General features: G+C 38.1%; 1 protein-coding gene across 1 annotated transcript in view; it reads right to left on the reverse strand.

Moving 5' to 3' along the window:
* Positions 1–22,436, reverse strand: part of ttyh2l (tweety homolog 2, like) — a 50,970-nt gene that overhangs the window by 23,250 nt on the left and 5,284 nt on the right. Inside the window, exons 2-5 of the mRNA XM_083566669.1 lie at positions 17,074–17,246; positions 9,289–9,400; positions 3,907–4,127; positions 2,481–2,576 (exon numbers count right to left, since the gene is read on the reverse strand). Coding sequence (XP_083422795.1) covers positions 2,481–2,576; positions 3,907–4,127; positions 9,289–9,400; positions 17,074–17,246 — 602 coding nt within the window. The remainder of the gene's footprint in view (positions 1–2,480; positions 2,577–3,906; positions 4,128–9,288; positions 9,401–17,073; positions 17,247–22,436) is intronic.

Genomic DNA, 22,436 nt, shown 5'->3' on the forward strand with positions numbered 1-22,436 from the left:
ATTTATCAGCTTCCCTAAACCGTTCCCTATTATTCTGTGTGAACACTGACCAGCACACAACATGGTAGACCCATCATTTGACTTAAAAACATTGTCCTGATTTTTTATTTTATATATATATCAATTCCATGATCAAAACATTGACAGAAAACTAAGCTCTTGTATGGTCAGAATGCTCAAAAAAAAAAAATGGTGAAATTTTAGCACTGCCCAGCCTGGAATTATGATCACATCTAATAAAGGGAAATGTCCAGCCCTAGCATGTTTATGTGTACAGATGACAGGAAAAGTGTGAGAAAATAATAATTGAGAGCAAAAGAAAAGGAGTGAAAGAAATAAAATGAGGAAAATGACTCCCTGATGGGGGCAAAATGCACCCGAGCTTTTTACGAACCAAATTTCTTTTCTGATGATGGTCTTAAAAGCACCAATAAAGTGGACTGGAAGCACTTAAAAATTAGTTAAGGGCACACTCGTGCACAAACACACACACACACACACACTAGCGTGCACACATCCTGGCAGAGCGATCAATAGGCATTAGTAGAGTAAGTGGAGAGACCATGGAGGAAGAAAGAGACAAGGATGAATGTATGAGAAATAAGAGAGGTAAAGAAGGGAGTATCCTGCCTGCGAGAGACACGCTAACTATACTGTCATCTCCCACCCTGCTTGTTTTATACTGCCATTGTGTGAGATCATTATGGACAGTTAAAATTACATGAGTGAGGACAAATTAACACATGAAGCAAACTGCCCCTGAAATGTGATCTGACCAGACAGAAGTGACCACGCAGCTGTTTCGCCTGCACAAAAGACAGATGGGTAGATAAAAAAGTCATACCACACAGAAAAGACGGTATTTAAATATAAGCTTGACGACTAACTGACGTGCCATTAAAGGAGCTCAGAAATAAGCCTGCTATAACGTATTTATAGCACCACCATTTATTATACTGCCCACTATATATTTATATGTGGTCCCAAACGACTTTATATTCACGGCATACAGTTTCTGTGGTAGCATGAAAACCCTTTTCATAAAAAGCTCTGATAGATTTCAGTTTTGGTTTTTGGGTTTCCCGCGAAAGTGGAATGAGATAAAGATTAAAATGAAAGATTCGACACAGGAACAAAAATCCATATTTTGAAAGAAATCAGAGAACAACCCTATTTTAGCTGGGTTAACATTTGATCTTAATGTCTGAAGTCGGTTCATTTCTTTTACTGCCGTTACCTACAATAACACATAGAAACACTTGGCTTGATTTGTACTTTGTAGAAGCTGCTCTGTAAACGTATTTTAGACCAAATATAGATGAATTTCAGACAAAGGAGATTGAACCTGCTTAGTTCCCGAAACCTACTGCTTCAAAATAAACTGCTGAAGATGATAAGTAACAGAAAGCAGGTTTTTGCCTACGTTAGTAACCACAATACCTGCCAGATATACCCTAGAGGAAGTCTAAAAAGAGCTGCCAAAGCAAGACAGAGCACACAGTGTAGGTGTCTTTTATACCCTCGAGTGCATGAGAAAAAAAAGTTGGTGCGCTTATATGGTCTAGTGCTTTTTTTTGCAGCGATAATGTAAGAAGGAAAAGACTCAAAATGCCAATCGACTCATACGCTGAATACAAAGGCCATGGTGAAATCTGCATACAAACTACATACATTAATACGTTACAAAAGTTTATTTGAAAAACAGTTACTAACTGACATAACAACCATTTGCAAATGTAGTGATAACCTTGTAAGGTAGCAAACAAACAAACAAACAAAAATGAAAAACATAAAAATAAAAATTAGATAAATTAAGTTGCACTCCTGTCAGAATCAAAGCAAGCGAAGACCCACTAAAACTGAGCAGCTGGAGATCGAAGAATCTGATGCAACGAATCAACAAGAGTTTGTTGCAGTGGAGGACGTGGTTAAGTGCCAGGTTGCGAATGGAGGGTGAAGCCGGGAAAGTAAAAAGGCTCCCACAGCTGAGTGAAATTTTGGGGTTAACAATCGATCCGTGTTGCACAGAGCAATTAAACGTGTAGAGAGAAGCGCTCAGGAGAGAGAGAGAGAGAGAGAGAGAGAGAGAGAGAGAGAGAGAGAGAGAGAGAGAGAGAGCTGCACAGTTACAAAGCCGTGTGTGTGTTTGCTTTTAATAATGAAATACTAGTGAATTGATTGAATCAAAGAGTACAGAATATTACGAGTGTTTCCAGAGTTATTCAAGCAGCCTCTGGTCTCCTAATTTCCCCCAGAGCCAAGAAACAAATAGCTGTGTCTGATAAACAATATTTATATAAAATTAGAACATGGGCACATCATGTCATTATATTGTGACTCTAAATGGCATAAATTAAAAAAAGAATTTATAAAGTTGTACAAAATGTTTAGTATAGGCTACTAAGTGCATATACAGACCCAGGGGAAGAGATCTATCTATGGTTTCTCGGTAAGTATGCAGAAACATGAGAAGCACTCACAGAGTGAGCATCCAGCGAGAATGCTTCGCCAGTCCCAAACAGCATCCCAGACAGATGATCAGGTCTAGAATCAGCAGCAGGAGATACATCAGCCATCTGAAAGAAGCAGAATCAAATAATGCGTGACATCATAGCTCACTAGCTCTTTCACATTGACAAAGCCGTAGCTTTAAATGCAAGAGTTGTATTTAAAAGAAACACACAATGCATAACTTTTAAGTGTGAGTGTATTTTTAACTCTTTAATTATTCAATACTACAAATCCATAGACATAAGTATTTCATGAGCTAGAGAACCAGCACATGGTGCAGCTCACTCTAATAGTATGTCTGCTTTTCTGTGTTGGACGCCACCTTATTTGGACTAAATAGTCGAGTTTATCAGGTCGGCATCGTAGCTAAAATTCATTACAGCCATTCGAGCCTCTGATCTCTGATCATTTACATGGATTTGCCTCCAGATATTTTGAACATCTACAGCAATACTATGGAACACAGATAAAGCCACAATCCTATGCTCATACACATAGAGACAGAGAGAGTCTGAGAAAGTTGGCTGATTTAGTTTGCCCTGTGAGTAATGGAGGAAGAAGGTGTGCACATTCTCGCTCAATACTACAGTCCTCCGGTTGCCAGAAACATGAGCCCTTCATCAATACGCCCGCTGCTAGTTCATAACACGCTAGACTACAAACGGGAATGCGGTCTTCATAGAGAATATATGAGTCAATTCGGCATGCCTAACAGCTCTGAAAGGGCACTGGAAATGAGGGACTGCTTTAAAGGCTGGATAAAGGTCAATGGCACAAGTGACTCCTACATAATTCTGTGCTAGTTAATGGCGCTTGTCTGCAGGCCGGGATTCAGCTGGGGCTGTTAATGGCACTCTGAATAGCTGTGCGTGTGATGGAGAAATGCAGTGACCAGACTTATAATTCATTACATGCGAGCCACGTATAGTGGCATAATGACAATGTGCTCGCCTGAGAATTAAATGAAAAAAAGAAAAGACAAATAAAAGAATAACAGGAAAGACTTGCAGGATTTGACCATTGAATGGAGCAATTTTTCGATCTTATAATTGAGTTGACTAATAACCCAGGACTTAGATTGCATTTATTCAGCTTCAGGAAGCACTTTGTCCTGGTCATGGTGGATCTGTAAGCCATGTGGGACTAGACCTAGGCCACACACACACACACACACACACACACACACACACACACACATTTACACATAGAGGGAAATTATCATAAATGAGCTACCTAACATATTTAAGAGATGGGGAATGAATCAGGAACTGGTGATGGGAGGTGGAAATGAACGTGACCTTGACCCCCATTCAAACTGCAAACTGGCATATAAAAAAACTAACAAACTCTTAATGAATACTATAAGTAATAACCCATTAACTCTGCGCAGGTTACCTGTAGTACTCAGTGTAGCTGGCCCGATCAGCGACTGTTACGAGGTCCTGTCTTGCCTGGCTGATGTTGGGCATGGCAGCAAGTTGTCGGATGATATTGTCAGCCATCTGCTGCATAAAGCGAAGTGCCTGGGTGTAGTCTGACCGCGGAGAAAAGATCTCATCCAGCCGTGCCAGGTGTTCCTTCAGCCGGAAACGCATGTTGCTCAAAGCGCCAGTCACCTGAAAGAAGCGAAAGCATGGAAAATATGGTAGCCGATGATTTCAGAAGAAAGACTACGGATCTGGAGGCAGAGCTTTGCCTCATAAAAACTTGTCATTTCAATTTTCTGCATTTCACCTTTTTACCCCTCATGTTTTCAGTCAATTTAAGTTTGTTCTTTGTGTAAATAATAAATAACCTTGTGTCTGTAAAAAAAAACAAAAAAAACGGAGAGCCGTATTTATTAAACTTCTCAAAATCTATAAACCAAAAATCATTTGTAACGTTATTAATTACCATGCACAAATCTGTTTTATAAATATGGGCTAAATCCCAGGAGAGATGGCTGAGACAGAGAGGAGTCACTTTGGTCCAGCAAAGCTGCTGGACAATTAGCAAAGCCACACAGCTGCACACTTTCGTTTTTTTTCTTATGGTAATCTAAATGATAAAATGACTAAAGACAAAAAAGGGTTATGATGTTGTAGTAAATTACAACTGTTGTTCTTTGGAGGCAAAATAACAATTTACGATGATTGCAGAGTTTTAGGTTTTTAGTATGGAACTGCAATGGCTTGTGCTGTTTTAGGAAAATAAAAAAGGATGAAATGGTGAGATGCATTTGCCTGCTGAAATGATGATTTTGCTACAACAGCATACTTCAAGCCAATTTCCTAACAATGGCAATAGTTTTAATTACAATTGCTGCACATCTTACATTTTTACATACACACTTGCATCCACAAAACAAGTTCCTCTTATCACCTGCGTTATAGCAGCTATAAACAGTCTCTAGCCTTTAACCAGCCTCTCTCTTTTATCTCTCTAAAGTTAATACTACAAAAAAATGCAGCTTGTCATGTTACAGAGAAACCGCAAAGCTATTTGTCATAGGCCGATAAGCACAGAACTGTCTGCCTATTCATCTGTTCCGAATGTTGACAGGGCTTTTAAAGATAAGAAATTTGCTTCTTCAAATGTATTCAATATAAATTCTAGGGTCCAGTCCACTGTTTTCTCTTTGTTTAATTCTGCTGTGGAGTCACATGGCTAACATAGCTAAATAAAAAGTTTATATCCACCAAGCACCAGCAACCATTCCTATTTGGCAGTAATGATGAATGCATTAGATTTCAAAATGCATTTGTGATCTGCCTTTGTAAATTAAATACTGATACAATGATGAATGCACTATAAAAAAGTGCTGAATTTACATTACAGCTCTGATAATAGTTCTGCACTTTTTGCCTTTGAGGGGGAAAAAAAAAGAAAGTTTATAGCTGCTGTACGGTAACAAAAAGAGCTTACGTGTCCTGAGGGCCTTCATAACGGTAAATGTAATCAGACGATAAAAAGCACAATGTGTCATTTATCAATAAATGGAACATTTTAGGAGCAAACAGTTCAATTAAAATGGAATTCGATTTTATTTGTATGGAGCTTTTAACAAAGAACATTGCAGCTTTCCAAATTCTAATAGACTGGGAATATAAATGATAGTGTCATTAAACGGTTTCTTGCGTTTACCCCTAATGAAAGAAGAAAAACTCCCTCATGGTATAAGATAGTATGAGGAAGAAACCTTGAGAGGAACCAGAGAGGTAACCCACCCCTATCTGACAGAAAACTTTGGTATAAAACAAATAAAACTATTTATATTTGCTCTTATAATTCTAGATAATAAAGATAAATCACATCTTGCTGTTGTTGTATACCACTTATATACTATATCATAAATGTATGTCCTGTTGTGCTTAATTTGGTACCTAATAGTGAAGTGATAATATTGTTAAGATTGATTTTGTGTGTGTGTGTGTGTGTGTGTGTGTGTGTGTGTGTGTGTGTGTGTGAGAGAGAGAGATTTCACAGATATCATCAGAGCTTTTATTACTATTACTTTTATTACTATTGTATTACAGTCTATTATTACTCACATATATATACTAAAAATGTTGCATTTAATTGTTTTTAGTGATAGATTTGAAAGGTGCCTACAGCAATATTCTCTTTTTGCAAATATCCTAAGCGCTTGATCACTATAGTCGCTTTTTGTCTTTCTTAAGGGCATCAGGCTGTTTGTGTCCTCCCTCCGTTTACAATCTCTGGGACCAACTCCAACTTATTTTCAGTCTTAGATGTACGTCGACATAAAGAGTGTTTCTGTGCTTTTTAATAGTCTCAAATGTGGTGCTAGTAAAGCGAAGTACTAAAGATGGCATAATCCCTACAGTGCTTTAGTCGTAGCGCAAATAAAACTGCCATTCATAATGCTCACTGCAACTCAGTTACAACTAAGCACATTTATCAGGCTACAAATCAAATCCAAACTTATAAAGTCTGTTAGCTGTCCTGCTGAGCTTAGTGTGACTTATTTAGACTTGATTTCTGTTTTGTCCACTTTACTTTGCCAACTGACTGATAACACAGTCTTCATCCTTGGAGGGGTTTAAAAATACAGAATGCATTAGTAGGATAAGCTGGATAACAATGCCAGGAATCGCCTGCCGTAGATCAGAGTGGACGGGCATCAGGGCTTAGAGGTTGCGATGACTCCTGTGGCTGGAGGCAGGTTGGTGAAGAGATCAAAAGTTGAATGGAGTTTGGCCGTTCCTCTTTGGCACTTCCTGTGAACCCACACAGGGCCAGGGATCCAAACAGTGCAGCAACTTAGCTGTTTAGAAAAAGTACATCAAGCTCTGAATGAAGAAAAAAAAAAAAGACAAGAAATATGTGGTGGAGACTGAAGCTTGGTAACACAACACAGTCATTGAATAGGCTGTGAGAGAGGATGAGTGCCCAAGAGATACCCATCAGCTTATCACACAATCCAGACATGTGCGAAGAAAGCTGAGATAAGACAGAATTCTCTCATCTCAGTCAACAGGGAAATTTTAAATGGAAGATTTCGCTATAATAAGAAAAAAACGCTATATCTCTTATTTGCTTCAGTTGTCTCTCAGTCACGTGACCTTTGCTATTAGTCATTTTGATTCCTGTATAATTTAAAAGAGAACATTCACTTTTCTTTTTAATCAAATCGTTTCAGAAATGTCATATGATGTCTTGCTTCATAGTTCAAAACAAGGAACCAATGCATGAAAGATACATGAGAGGAATAAAGGCATTTAAGTGGAATTTCCCTGAAAGTGAGAATGTCTCAGCACAACACAGGCTCCTTTAATCTGGGTCTTCATGTTATCTCTATATTGGATTTTTTTTTTTTCTTTTGTCCTTTGTTCTTTATTCCTCGTTTGTTGTTTGTTTCGCAAGGGAGCTTCTCATGAAAATTACTTGTGCTCATGAAGAATTCTCGTGGTGTCGAATTTGTTCTGTGGCTGGAAGCCTGTAGACAAACTAAAAATGATTATTAAACATTAAAGATATTTTAGAATGTGCACTATGAGAAGGATATATTCTGGAAATCATCCCGTGTCCTACAACACACTCCTTAGTATGTGGCATATTTCATGGAACAGCAGGGAAGCATAGCAATGCCATAATCTCTTTTTTCTCTCTACTGTTTTGTTTTATACTCCATATATCCATACAACAGTGAGCTGGGCTTCAACCAGAGGGATGTTTAGATGTATTTTTTTTCTTTTTACTTTAAAAACTAATTGAATATGAATCCAACACCGCTCCTGGAAAACAAACCTAATGGTAGAAAAGCCGGCACTGTCAGCATGGTGGGTGAATCCTAGATCTGAGTGTTCTGTAACCTCAGCTACATCTCCCGGGTTCAGAACTACTCTCAATTAAAGATGTTTGAAGATGTGCGTTTTTATTTTATTTTTTCTCTCACAAAGATATTTTTTGCTTTCATTTGACCACAATTTTCCCCACTGAATTTAGTTGGTCCTAATATCCCAAAATAAAAAAATTACTAGCCATCACCCTGACCAGGCAGTTACTAAGGATGAATTAATAAAGTATGTAAATGCATTTAGGGACATAAAAACATCTTTCTTAGTCTCTTTTAAGAGCTTTGTATCTGGCTACTTGCTTGTGTTTGCCAGAAAAGCTTGTGAACCTGCTTTTGCACTACTTATTTATATTTGTATCTGTTTAGAACACATAATCTGATGATTTGGAATAATGTATTTGTATTTGTTTGCATGCCTACAAAACAGAAATTACTCATGGCACACATACATATATAACTATAGCAGATGTTCCCCTTATTCATGCAATTATCCAATCAGCCATTCATGTTGCAGAGGCACAGTGCATAACTATTGGAAAACCTCCGCATGTTCCTTATTCCCAACAGGTCTTGTCTGGTTTTGATGGACCTGTGCTCACTGTAGCCTCAGATTCCTGCTCCTGGCTGGCAGAATGAAATCCTAATGTGGCGTACTGCTCTTATATCCCATCTGCCTCAAAGTTTGATGTGTTGTGCATTCTAAGGTGTCTCTCTGCTCATTAAATTAGCAAAGAGTGATTATTTGATTTCACTTTATTTTTATTTTATAAGTTATTTTAGCATGCCTTTCTGCATGAAACAGCCAGGCCACTCTCTCCAGACCTTTCTTTATTAACAAGCACTTTCAGCCTGCCTGTGTGTTTTTTAGGTTTCACACAGTTCTCTGTAAAATTTATGAGAGAGAAAAATGGCAGCCGAAATTCTCAAACCAGCCTGTCAACAATCATGCTAGAGTCACTGAGGTCACATTTATTCCTGTTCTGAAGATTAATGTAAAAATTAACTGAAGCTCTTGGACAGTATCTGCATGATTGTATGCACTGCATTGCTTCCACATGATTAGATGATTGGATCATTACATGAAGCAAAGGGGTATTAAAGCATCCTATTAAAGTGGTTAGTTCGTGTATATAGACTACACACACACACACACACACACACACACACACACACACACACACACACACACACACACACACACACACACACCTATCTATCTATCTATCTATCTATCTATCTATCTATCTATCTATCTATCTATCTATCTATCTATCTATCTATACACACACACACACACACACACACACACACACACACACACACACACACACACACACACACACACACACACACACACACAGTATTTAGCGGCATTAGGTGTGTGTATATGACATATCTGTGTGTAGGTGTGTGTATTTTGCATTATTAGCACTGAGGCAACACAGTAATATGAAGCAGCAAATGAAACACACTCTTACCTGGCTATCGATGGCAGCCAAAGTGTGATTGGTGTTATAGAGTGAATAGGTCATTTGGTAGACACCATCATTGGTTTCGCTGTTTCCATAGAAACCCACTCCCACTGCAGAACTGAGAGAGAAAAAGGTACATTTTCTAATACAAAGACTTTTCTAGGTTTTTACATCGTTTTTTTTTTTTTTTTTTTTCAAGCACAAGCTAATTGCAAAACTCAGTTCCTTTAAACCACAAATACCTCACATTAAAAAAAACATATTATTATAGAAACATATAGTTTAATATTCTTCAAGATCGTTTCATTCATACAGCAATACAAGTGGCTCTACTGTTCTTAAAGAAATTCCTAACCACCTTCCTCCTGCAGATTTGATGCCTGTATATAATTTAGTCTTGTTGTAGTGTTTGTCTTTTTCTTCCTGCTGTATCCTTCCCTGCTCTTGGTGCCTCACACTGCTTTAGCGAATTAGTTTTGGAGAAGATGCTATCTCTCAAAAACAATAAAAAGGAATGTGCCAAATTAATCTTCTCTCCTTCTATTGGAAAAGTATTGCCTGTTGAATCCCAACATACCTCAGAGGCACCGAAATGGCACTAAAATTCCTTTTCCTCTTTTTTTCCTAATCGAATAAAATCTTAAATACATTCAGAGGTCCTTCCTAAGCTGTGTATCCTCCATGGATACATATCACTCCACACCTTCAATTACTCTTGCCTGTGCATTCACAGGACCAATAACTGCATTTTGTGTATCAGATCAAACTGAAGTTGCACTGTTCAGGGGTCGGTGGTTAACTTAGTGGCACAAATAATAAGCAGATTCTCATGTGCAACCACAATCAATCACATCAATGTCAGGGATTTCACAGAAACAGAAAAAACTGGGTGATCGGTAATTCAGTCATTTTAAAGACGTGTACTTTTCACACCAATTCATTCACGAAATCCACAACAATTCATTCCCCATATTTAAATAACTGCATTTCCCATCATTAAACAAAGGCAGAAAAGTTCCAGCCAAATAGTTTAACTCATATTTACAGCTTCCAACCGTGATATTCATTTACTCTAACGGTGCATGAAACTGCGTTGTTAAATTGAGTTCGAAACACTGAAAAAAAAAATTGAAAAACTAAAAAATTGAGATTAAATAATCACTTGATAATCAAAGTGATACATCTACCATTAATTTTGATTAAACTCTTTCAATGCCAAATGAAACAAAACATACAGTACATGACTTCCAAAATATTTCAATTATCCAACATCCAATCATGCACAAGGCAATTACAGACCAAGATCTTTAGTTCACTTCATATAGGCTGTCTTGAGTATTTCAAATCAGATTTGAAATAAAGTTAGGAAAGAAAACAAAAAACGTCCAGTATGTGGAAGCTCTGTAGATGGAAATGCCTTGTTAATGAAAGAGGTCAGACTTGCCAGGATAGTTCACGAAGGCAGAACGTCTAAAATAATCGAATTAACAATTTTGACAACAATGCTGCCAAGTATCTCAGTATGCATAACATGCTACAGCAGAAGACCACATTTTCAGTCGTGGCAGCCAAGAGCAGGAATCTGAGGCTACAGTGGGCAGAGGAGTGGAGAGAGTTCCCTAAAATTACACAAAGACAAGATTCTTAAAAGGACCATGCAAAAGCATTATTATGACTGCTGCTACATGATTAACAGTGTATTTAACAGAACATAAGTAAATTGATTTCTGATCTGATTTTAAAACTGATTAGAAACTGATAAAAATGTGCACAATGTAAAACTGTTAAAGTAAGTAATTAGATCGGTGACAGGATCAGGAAGCATCAGTCCTGAATACCACAGAATAAAATAGGAATGACATCAGGGTAGCTAGCTAAAGTTACTTTAGCTTTGCTAACGTTTACATTAAATATGAACTTGCACTTACATTAAATATTTGAAGTTAGTAATGACAAAATATTCAGAAACGGAGAAAGGCAAGAAACAGTCTGGAAAGTTGCTTCATTAAAATGCTTTTGATACCTAGTTTTATTATAAAATGTAAAGAAATTTCATTGGTACACACACACACACACACACACACACACACACACACACACACACACACACACACACACACACACACAAATGCTATTTTATACATTATAGCTACAAAAGAATTAGGGACACCTGACTTTTGCAAAATGTTAAAACAACACACATTTTTGTAATCGTGTTTTGATGCGCTAGCATTACATTTTCTCTTCACTTGAACTAGGAGAACCTGTTTTAATACCTGTGGAAACAAATCTGTTCCAGCATAACAATGCACCTGTGAACAAATTGAAATCCCTGAAGATATGGTTTGCATAAGTTCGAGTGGAAGATCTTGAGTGGCCTGCTATAAAGCTCTGACCTCAACCCTATTGAACACCTTTGGATGAATTGTTATTCTGGCTGCACCCAAGACCTCCTCACCCTGCATCAGTACTCGGCTTTACTAACACCCCAGCAGCTGAATGATCACAAATCTCCACAAGCACACTACAAAAAATCTAGCAGAACATCTTCCCAGAGAATTGGAGGTTATTATATCACCAAACGACGTCTAAATGTGGTATGAGAGGTTCAAAAAGCACATGCAAATCTTATAATCAGGTGTCCACAAACTTTTGCACATACAGTGGATTTTAAACTGTGGTTGCCGTTTGTTTACGTCATACAAATAGAAACTTCAGCCACATCGCTTATGACATATTTTGTACCTAATTTGCAGACACTGAATAGAAAGCTTTTCAGAAATTCTTCAAATGGTGCAGTAAAATTGCAATCCTCAAATCCGTCAGAAAACAGATGTTCGAAAACAGAAAATTAAAGAGTGGCCACTATACAACTAAGATTGCTGTGTCATATTGTCCAGTAAAAATGGAATTCTATCCAGAGGCAATATCAGGATTCTATTATGACTAATCTCAGTGGTTTGCAATATTTCTAGCTCCACACACAGGGATTCTTGTTACGCATAGTGCCCTAGTACGAATGCAAACCAAATTCAGCGCGTTTATTTACGTACGGCACGGCATTGAAAAGAGACAGAACGTGTGCATTTCTCATGCCTTGTCATGCCGCGCTGTCTGTTGAAAAAGGGCTAGACACCTGTCCATAGAAAAAACAGACACGTTACACAAAGCGGCAAAAACTTTTGTCGGTTTCACACTGTTAAGAAAAAAGGTGGTTAAAAAGTCACATATAACATCAACACAGGAAATCCATGAGAGGACAATGAAGACCGAACAGATGGACCATGCAGCCCTGCTGTTAGATATCCTCCGCAAAGTGGGTGGGAGCAGCAAGAGAAGTCTCTGCCTGTTACATATCCTCTCTCAGGGAGCAGTGTGTGTGTGTGTGTGTGTGTGTGTGTGTGTGTGTGTGTGTGTGTGCGCGCGTGTGTGTGTAGACGACCATCCTGTCTCTGGAGCCTCCTAATCATGATGGATGTCACACTTTCTCATTGTCGAGGCTACATCCTGCACTAGTGAGCTCACCGTATTCACTGCTTCTCCCATAGCCAACAGTGGAAGAGTTTCATTACAGTACATTACATATCGCTTAAAGACTGTGCATTTCCCTAACTAATTAAATTAGCACTTACTGGGAATATGAATAAATGAGATTCTGGGAAATGAATAGTATGGGGTTGTGTTACTATGATGAGTAATGTGCATGAACATAGTATGGGGTTGTGTTACTATGATGAGTAATGTGCATGAACATAGTATGGGGTTGTGTTACTATGATGAGTAATGTGCATGAACATAGTATGGGGTTGTGTTACTATGATGAGTAATGTGCATGAACATAGTATGGGGTTGTGTTACTATGATGAGTAATGTGCAAGAACATGAACATAGTATGGGGTTGTGTTACTATAATGAGTAATGTGCATGAACATAGTATGGGGTTGTGTTACTATGATGAGTAATGTGCATGAACATGAACATAGTATGGGGTTGTGTTACTATAATGAGTAATGTGCATGAACATGAACATAGTATGGGGTTGTGTTACTATAATGAGTAATGTGCATGAACATAGTATGGGGTTGTGTTACTATGATGAGAAATGAGCATAAACATAAACATAGTTTGGGGTTGTGTTACTTTGAAGAGTAATGTGCATGAACTACATAAGTCCTTACACTAAGCTCCTGTTTGGATGTTGAAGGGCATTGAAGGATTCAGAAAAGTCCTTATTTCCTGCAGCTGGGCTTTCAGCTATTTCTGCACATAATGGGTTTGGTTATATCTCAGAGCTCTGACCACTCCCTGGACCACTCGGTCCTGCAGCTACAGAGATAATAAGAAATTAACAAGGAATTAGGATGAATTGGTAATGAGCCTCAAGCATATGGAAAAACACTGAGAATGCCAATGCACAAGAGCGCATCTAAACTCCACATCCATTTATTCTCATAAGAGTGGAAAGATGTATACTATATCCAACTTTCATTTAGATTAACAGTACTGCACTGAACCTTATGTGAAAGCATTTGTTCCATTACTAGGAACATTAGATCAGATATCATAATTAGTATAAAAACATGTAATTACTTATGCATTTATGTAAATATGTCAATTTAAAAATATGTTTATATAATGTTTTCTACATGTGTTAAAAACGAAACGTTGGCTGTCCATTCAAGTTAAAACTGCAGCATTGAATGTGTTGAAAAGAAGTCATACAAGCTTTCTAATTTAATCTAACCCTGAGAAATGTTCGATAACCTTAAAACATGGTTTCAAATTAAGCGTTTCCCAATAAACTGCATGACTCTGTATCTTCCTGAGATGAGGCTGAGGTAAAAAAACACTATGAACTTGATGAATGTTTTACATCGCTGTAAATACACAAGGCTTTGTGTAGTTTGTTAGAGACGGTGCATATAAACCACACAAATTTTTTTTAAGAAAACCATGTAATGTGAGTAGTGAGTTGCAACCATGATAAGATTCTGGTTTGATATTATTGGAGCAGTGATCAAACGGTGACTGCTAGAATGGAGTAAAGTCATGTTAGAAAAACATATTTTGATATATATACATATTTAATACACTTCAGCTCTACAGTTTGTGGTGCACAAACCACGAGTGGACCTGATCTCTGTAGCGTGCTAATGTCTTTCTGCTTACTACTCATACCAAGGACATTGTGTCCTCACTTACTTCCTGTTACCACTTCTCCTCGGGGGACTCCAGAGCATTTTATGAGCATGTGTTTTCCAATGAACCTATTAAATGACCAAGCACCGTCTAGGTCCGGTGTAGGTGTGATGGGGGAATTTTATTTATTTTTTGCTTTTTACTTTATCTTTGTCTATTTCAGTTTGCAGTGAATCATAACTCTGGAGGTGGCTATTCCATCAAAGTGACAGCTGCAGCCCTGATGCATGATACTCTGCATAAGAGTAGGAGTGCGGAAGATCACTGTTCCTACATTAGAGCTAACCACCAGAACAAAAAACCAAAAATAAGCGAAGACAAAAAGAGATTCAAGTTAAATGTTAAGCAGATTTAGTTTTTTAAACGGAACTTTTTCACATCCAACGAATGACTGCAGCACTACAAATTCAGCATAATTATCTCCTTATCTTTAAAAACACTATATAAATATCCATCAGCCAGCCCACATGACACGTCGCAGGTTAACGTTTTATCCTCCCCCTCATTATTATCATCCTCACTTATTTTCTCAACAAGCTAAAAAAGGGCTGCAGATCTTATTGCATCTTTAAAATTCGAAACTGAACACTAATCTACAGCTCACACTTATCATCCTTGAACTAAAATATTCATATCAATTACAGACAAATCCTCCAAATCTGGCAACATATGAACTCAGACACTGCAGACTGTGCAACTCTAGTTTATCCTTCATTGTCACTATTACCATTTTATACAAAAGGAAGAGTACCTGAAACACACTACATAAGGGGTATATGTATATCATGCATTATTACAGACAATATAAAAAATATCTCAATATGTGCCACTTTCAGATCAACAGATAAATTCTCAATCCCGATTGGCCAGCAAGTCCTTTACCAGCAGCTCTGACAGTGTTGGCTGTATTATCATTTCTTGGAATCTAATATATTAGTACATATATTTGAACAGTTTGTTGTTTTTATAGACTCAATCACAGATACTAATAAAAAGATTTTGTTAATGAAAAAAAAAGTTTTTTGTTTGTATTTTATTTGAAATTCATGAAAGGAGTCTCCGCTGTTGGTTTTGCAGTGGTCTGTAAGTGTGGTGTCTAGCTAGCATGAGGTGTTGTGCCGTATTTCCTTTAGAAACGAGGAATAAAGAAGCCGGTAAAGAAATTATGATAACTTGTGTGATAATAGGTGATAACTGTGGATGCTTCATAACAATACATTTGAATACAAATACCGTAATTTCCGGACTATAAAGCGCACCCCACTGAACTCTGGACTATATAAGCCGCCCCCACTGAATTTGACAAAGATTTTTATTTTGAACATAAAGCCGCAGGTGTCTACACTGAAACTAATGAATTTTACACAGGCTTTAACGAAAGGCAGTGTCTGTTACACGGGTGAAAATATGTTGTGGCTCCTTTAAGAGCAGAGCTGTATTTTGGGAATAGCCTGCCGCCGCATTTTTCCGCTATTACTGCATGTGTGCAAGACCGAGGATTATGTCCTTATTATTTTCTGATACTGATTTCTAATTTTCTTTGACTAACCCCTAACGCTGTTGCCAAGAAAAATAAAAAAGCACAAGTTTTGGAAACCTGTCTGTGCTTATATGATTTCTGTTGCAACTGGAGTTAGTGAGCTCTCCCTTCACCCAGACTCAACGCGTTACAACGGCTTGTATCTAAACAGTAGCCTACCAAGAAAGTTATTGTTCACTGTCTTCCTCCTTACTTTCACAACTATTTCTCTCAGGAGTTTATCTTTTGGCATCGTCGTGCATTTAAAAAAAAACTTTTATTCTCCCGATGCCGTGCAGCTCAGAACACAGGTGAGGTGCGTTTTTTCGTTTCTGTCTGAAAATGAAAATTCAGGGTTTTTTGGCTTGAAGTTTGTGAAAACGGGAAAAACCCAGGAAAAATTCATAAATAAGTCGCTTCGTTGTTTAAGCCGCGGGGTTCAAAAGGTGGGAAAAAAGTAGCAGCTTATAGTCCGAAAAATACGGTAGTTAAAATAAATGATGTTTATTCAATTAAAAAATTTTTAAAAATAGCAAATTGTTGTGCTATTAAAGATATTCGATTTTGTAATGTACCGTTAAATAAAAAAAATAAAAAAAAAACATTAGGATGATAATGACCGTGAACATTGCATAACGACATCCCATAGTTAAAACTACATTAAGTAGTTTATTTTTCACTTCATCTGATTTCTATTCAATAAATACAGTACCACATACAATGGCAAATCACTGCCCCATAAACCTGTAACGAGAGGATTTTTTATCCAAGATATTTGTACTTTTTCACTGAGAAGCATGTAATTGACTACTCAGCATATTCTTTGGGTTTTGATATATTTCTTGCTGAGGTGACAAACTTGTAGTTTGAGTCCCGCCACTTGCTGCACTACAGAGAACTGAGGCATACACAGAATTGCAATGGATTTGGAGGACGTGCATTCCAAGAGTTTCACATACAAGTTCTTGGTGAAGTTATTAGAATTTCTACTATTTCATATCTTTATTTCCTGCATTTTCTCTTACATGGCCTCAGAGGAATGGGGCTAAACCATGAAAGATGGATTTACTCACCATATGACCAGACCCGTGATCACAGCAGCCCACGTGACGCAGCAAGTGTCGGGCCTCTTGGTTTCTTCAGCCTCTTCCCTACGCCAGAAGCACAGGCAACTTAAATAGATGCCCAGCACCAACAAGCTCAAGCCCAAGCCTGCAGCTGCCATGCAGGCCAGAAAGATTAGAGACTACAAAAAAGAGGCACACACACACACACACACACACACACACACACACACACACACACACACACACACACACACACACACACACACACACACACACAAATTTAACAGCTGCTTGAGAAGATGCAAACAAAAAAACAGACACATTTTATAGGTTACATGTGATTTAGTGCTGCATGTGTGTGTGATTTTGAGTCAAAGCATGAGAAAATCAAGAATGGACAGAGCACTGGGACAATATCGTGGAAACCCATATGGGTTGAGGCAAACGAGAAATTATCCGAGGATCATTCTAAATGGAGAATCATGTGATAACATGAGCGAAGGAAAATAGTTCTTCAGTCTTGTGACCTCTGAGTTACTATGCCCCGAAGGAGAGTAGAACAAAAGACAGAGCGATGCAGAGAACTTAGAAAATAAGCAAGGAGAAACCTCTGATTAAGAGCCTGCAGCCACAGTGTCCATTCGCACAGACTAAACTATAAAACAATTACTGAATGATAGCACATCTGAATAGCTGTCTTTTATGCAGGGCTGTGAATTCCTCTAATGTCAATTACATCAGACTCCTGCTATTGTACAGGCAAATAGCAGCACTAATAAGGCAGCTCGGGTTGCAAAGTAGAAAAATAAAACCTCTAATAATATTAAAAATAGATTCCTTTAGCACCTTGGTATTGTAGGAGTTTTGCAAATGGAATGCACATTTTAAACAAATTCTATTTTCTTACTTCTTTTTGTTTACATCCATAAAAACCCAGAACTTTCTATTTTAAATATGTAAAGTCTGTACCACTCTGGTTGGCAAGCTGTTTATATGCCAAAGTTTAAAATACTGTTTACAATGCATCATTATTAGCTGCTGATTTTTAGTCATTACATTAATATTGACAGCTGAGCACGATGCACATTCTGATCAAAATAACTTTTCCAAAAGAGATCAATGGATGCATCACTGGCACTCAAACCTGAAAACTATCCACAGCTCTACAGAAGCACATGCTATGCACAAAAATCCTTTAAATTAGCAGTTATCAAACCGCTGATTAAAAAAAACTGACTTTCACCCTTGTCAGCTGTCAAAATATAAGCCTGTCGGGATTGTGGACCCCCTCCTTTATCTCCTAGGTCTAAAATTAGGGCTTAGAACAGAAAGACTGCAGTTTAAAATGCTAAATGGCTTCCTACAGGCATCCGTTTGAGATTGTCTGTCCATGCTTGTGATGTTTTGTCATGGTGTAGTTTATAAAACACAGACTCAAATATTATCCAGATTTAGACCCTGTTCGCTGATAAAGCAACTTCCACTTTCGAGGGATTGCTTTTACTAGAGTTTAGAGCATGGCTGTGCTCCATGAGGATTTGTGCTCATTGCTCCATAATAGCATTAGTGAGGTCAAGCAGATGTTGGGTGAGGCAACCTGGGGTGCAGTTTCTATTCCTATTCATCCAAATTGGGTTGAGTTTATGGCTTTGTTGTAGGACACTTATTATTTTAGAGTTCTTCCACTCCAACCTTGTTGAGCTCACTTTTTGCATAGAGGGAACCGACATCCTGAAAGAGGAAAACTGTAATACTAAAACATGCAATGGCATGGTAACTGGTTAAATGATAAACATTTGGGGAAGACCCACATATGGGTGTAATGGGCATATGTCCAAAAACGTCTTTAGCAGTTTGAGCTACAGGAGCTCGTCTTTCGGATCGGACGACACGGGCCAGCCTTCGCTCCTCACGTGCATCAACGAGCCCAGCCATATGACAATGTCGCCGGTTCATCCCCGTTCCCTCATTGGACCACTTTTGATAGATACTGACCACTCAGACCGGGAAACCCCACAAGAGCTGCAGTTTTGGAGATGCTCTGACCCAGTCGTCTAGCCGTCACAATTTGGCCCTCTCTCAAATCCTTACGCTTGCCCTTTTTTCCTGCTTTGAACACACTTTGAGGACAAATTGTTCGCTTGCTGCCTAAATATATCTCTCTTACAAACAGGTGCCATGATGAAGAGATAATCAGTGTTATTCACTTCACCGGTCATAATGTTATAATGTCATAATGTCGTGCCTGTTTGGTGTATAAATAAATGAGTTGCACAAAAAATGCACAGATTCAGCAAATTTACAAAGTAACCTCTTTAGAGGGCATGGTGTGATCCTAGACTGAACTATACAGCTGGATGTCTGAAACAAACACACATGCACCCTAACACACATTTAGCTACTTCCCCCATTGTTATCAGAGGTCAGGTTTATGCACTCAGAAGACATGCTGTGTGTAACATAACACATGCTGTTGCTTTTTATGTTACTGGTGACATCCTTTCTTAACAAAAACAATGCATGGCTATAACTTGTGGTAAAGATATCACTGGTGACTAATTCAGTAACACTGTTCAAATAATTATGTGGGTTTGAACCAATTCTAGTAAAAAAAAAGCAATGTTATCAGCATTATTTACACTCTCCTGCCTCCTCGGTATGAACCAAATTAGTTTGAAGGACAAGAAAGACTCATAACTCATAGAAACTCTCTTTACAGTAGTAGTAGTAGTTGTATATACACAATTTATCCAAAAGTATTGGGTCACCTGACCTTTCCGGCTATTTGTGGTTCTTTTCCAAACTGTTAACACAATGCTTTAGGAACTCAATTGTAAAAGAAGTCTATAGATGTGCTATAATAAAATTTGCATTCACTTGAACTAGGAAACCCAAACCTGGTCCAGCAGGGCAATGCCCCTGTGCACAAAGTGAGCTCCTTGAAGATATGGTTTACATCCTTTGGAGAGGAAGCTCATGAGTGGCCTGTTATAAAGCCCTGATCTCATCCCTACTGAACACCTTTGGGATTAATTGGAAAGCTGACTGAACTCCAGGTCTCCTCACCTACATCAGTACCTGCCTTTTGTAATACACTTGTGGCTGATGAACCCAAATATCCATAAGCAAACTTCAAAAATCTAGTGAAACATCTTCCCAGAAGAGTGGAGGGAAATATAAGTGCAAATTGGGACTAAATGTGGAATGCAATGCTCTAAAATCACATACCATACTTATGTCCAGGTGACCCAATACTTTTGGCAATATCGTGCATTTAATCCCATGACTCCATCTGAGGCAAGAACTAAGTTGCAAACTTACAAGAGTTACACGGTTTATAATAAAACAAATGCAATAAAAATCAAAATCAAATAAAAAAGAAGAAATACAAACCATTCTTGAGAGCCTTGGTGAGCTGAACCCTATCTCAGAATGTATATAAAACAAAGACTGTAGAGCCTTGGGGAAGGTGAGCTACACCATATCAGGCCATATCAGATTCTACTCATGTCGACAGAAGACTCTGAGGCTATGGCTACGGCTATAACACATTATTGGTGGATCACTGGTACTAATCTATCTGTTGTGGAGGGAAAGACTGCAACCTTTACAGCTCCAGTGTGCCTGTTTTTATTTATGTTTAGGTTTCCAGTTTACTTTCACTGCCCAAAAGCTCACAGGTGTATAATGAGCAAAACCGCCCGGAGGTAAATTGCCACCGGATCCACTGCAACCCTGACCAGGATGAAAGCGGTCACTGAAGATGAATGAATAATCGTGGCTTTGAATCTGAATGGCTAAATCTTAAACAGTACATAAAAAACCCCTAAATATCATGTGTAAATGATTTTAAAATACAAATGAAAACAATTAGGAGACTAAGGGGTAATTAAAAACGAAAGCCTTTCTGTTCTCTTGTGATGTTCATTTCAGTAACTTCTTTTTGATAATGAATACGAATAAATGAAACAAGCAGACCAAGCTTGAAGTGGAACTGAAGAAATGTTTTAAAATTCAGCTGTTCTGACTACAGTAGGGTAATTTTTTTTTGTGTTTCCAGGAACAAAAGCAACTCGTTTTTCCTCCAACTCTTCTGTATATATTGTTGAAATTTATTTGGAAAACAGACTAACAATAGCCTCATCATATTCGAGGATAAGGACAAGGGATTTGTATTCAAGCCATGCAGACTGCCAAAAGGAATCGATTGTAGCATAATATAGTATAAATCAACGAGTTGCACAAGATTCAAACTAATGCTATCGGATTACTTTCACAGCATCGGTGCGCTGATGTCGGAGCAATTTTAAGCACCAATGCCATGTTAACTGCACTTACAGTCTGATTGCTTCTTTTGCTTTACGGATCGTATCTACTGACATGGTTACAAGAATCAGCAGCTCTTGAGAGAATGTGAGTAGGGAAGGGGTATGATGACGACACATTAAGCTCTATCCAGGCGGCACCATTACTGGGCGATATGGGCAAAAATGGACACACACACACAGAGACACTATTGAAGAAGAACTTGAAAATAAAAACCACAGAAGAACTTGTGGTAATAAACCTTACCAACTAAAGACCACTCATTGCATTTAGTTATTCATGATACGAGAAGACAAACGTTTATAGACACCTGATCATAAGAATTGTATGTGCTTTCAGAACATCTCATTTCACATTTAGTTGATTTTTAGTAACTCCACTCTACTGGGAAGATGTTCCACTAGATTTTGCGTTGTACCTTTGAAAATCTGTGTAAAATCAGGTAATGATTTAGGGGGTGAAGGCCTGGGGTCCAGTCAGCATTCCAATTCATCCCAAAGGTGTTCAGTAGGGTTGAGGTTAGAGCTCTGTAGTAGGCCACTCAAGATCTTCCTCTCCAACCCATCTTCATTGAGCTTACATTATGCAGAAGGACATTGTCACACTGGAACAGGTTTGGGCATATTAAATGCTACCACATCCAAAGGTGTCCAATACTAACCCTAACCCTAACCCTAACCCTAGATTGGGAAACTACACATGGATAGAAAATTCCCAATCCCAATTTTTTTGGTCCAAATATGTGTGTTTAATTTTTTGTGAGGACGCACTTCAAGTCAGGTGTCCCAATATTTTTGTGCTTTCTACTGCTAGATTTTCATGTAGAAGTGGAAAACGCAGTCTATTACCACACATTTAAAGAACATTTGCTGATATTTTAACCAAACAACTCAAACCCAGTCAAAAACAGTTAGCAAATATCGGTGATTAGAATGAATCCCAACCGAACACAAACAAAATCGGACTCATCGAAATCACTATCTGATCTGTCATTGATCAGCTGTTGAAATAAAGGCTGACCACATTTTACCTTTTGAAAGATG

Source organism: Silurus aristotelis, assembly GCF_946808225.1.
Source record: "Silurus aristotelis genome assembly, chromosome: 17".
In the NCBI taxonomy this organism is placed as follows: Eukaryota; Metazoa; Chordata; class Actinopteri; order Siluriformes; family Siluridae; genus Silurus; species Silurus aristotelis.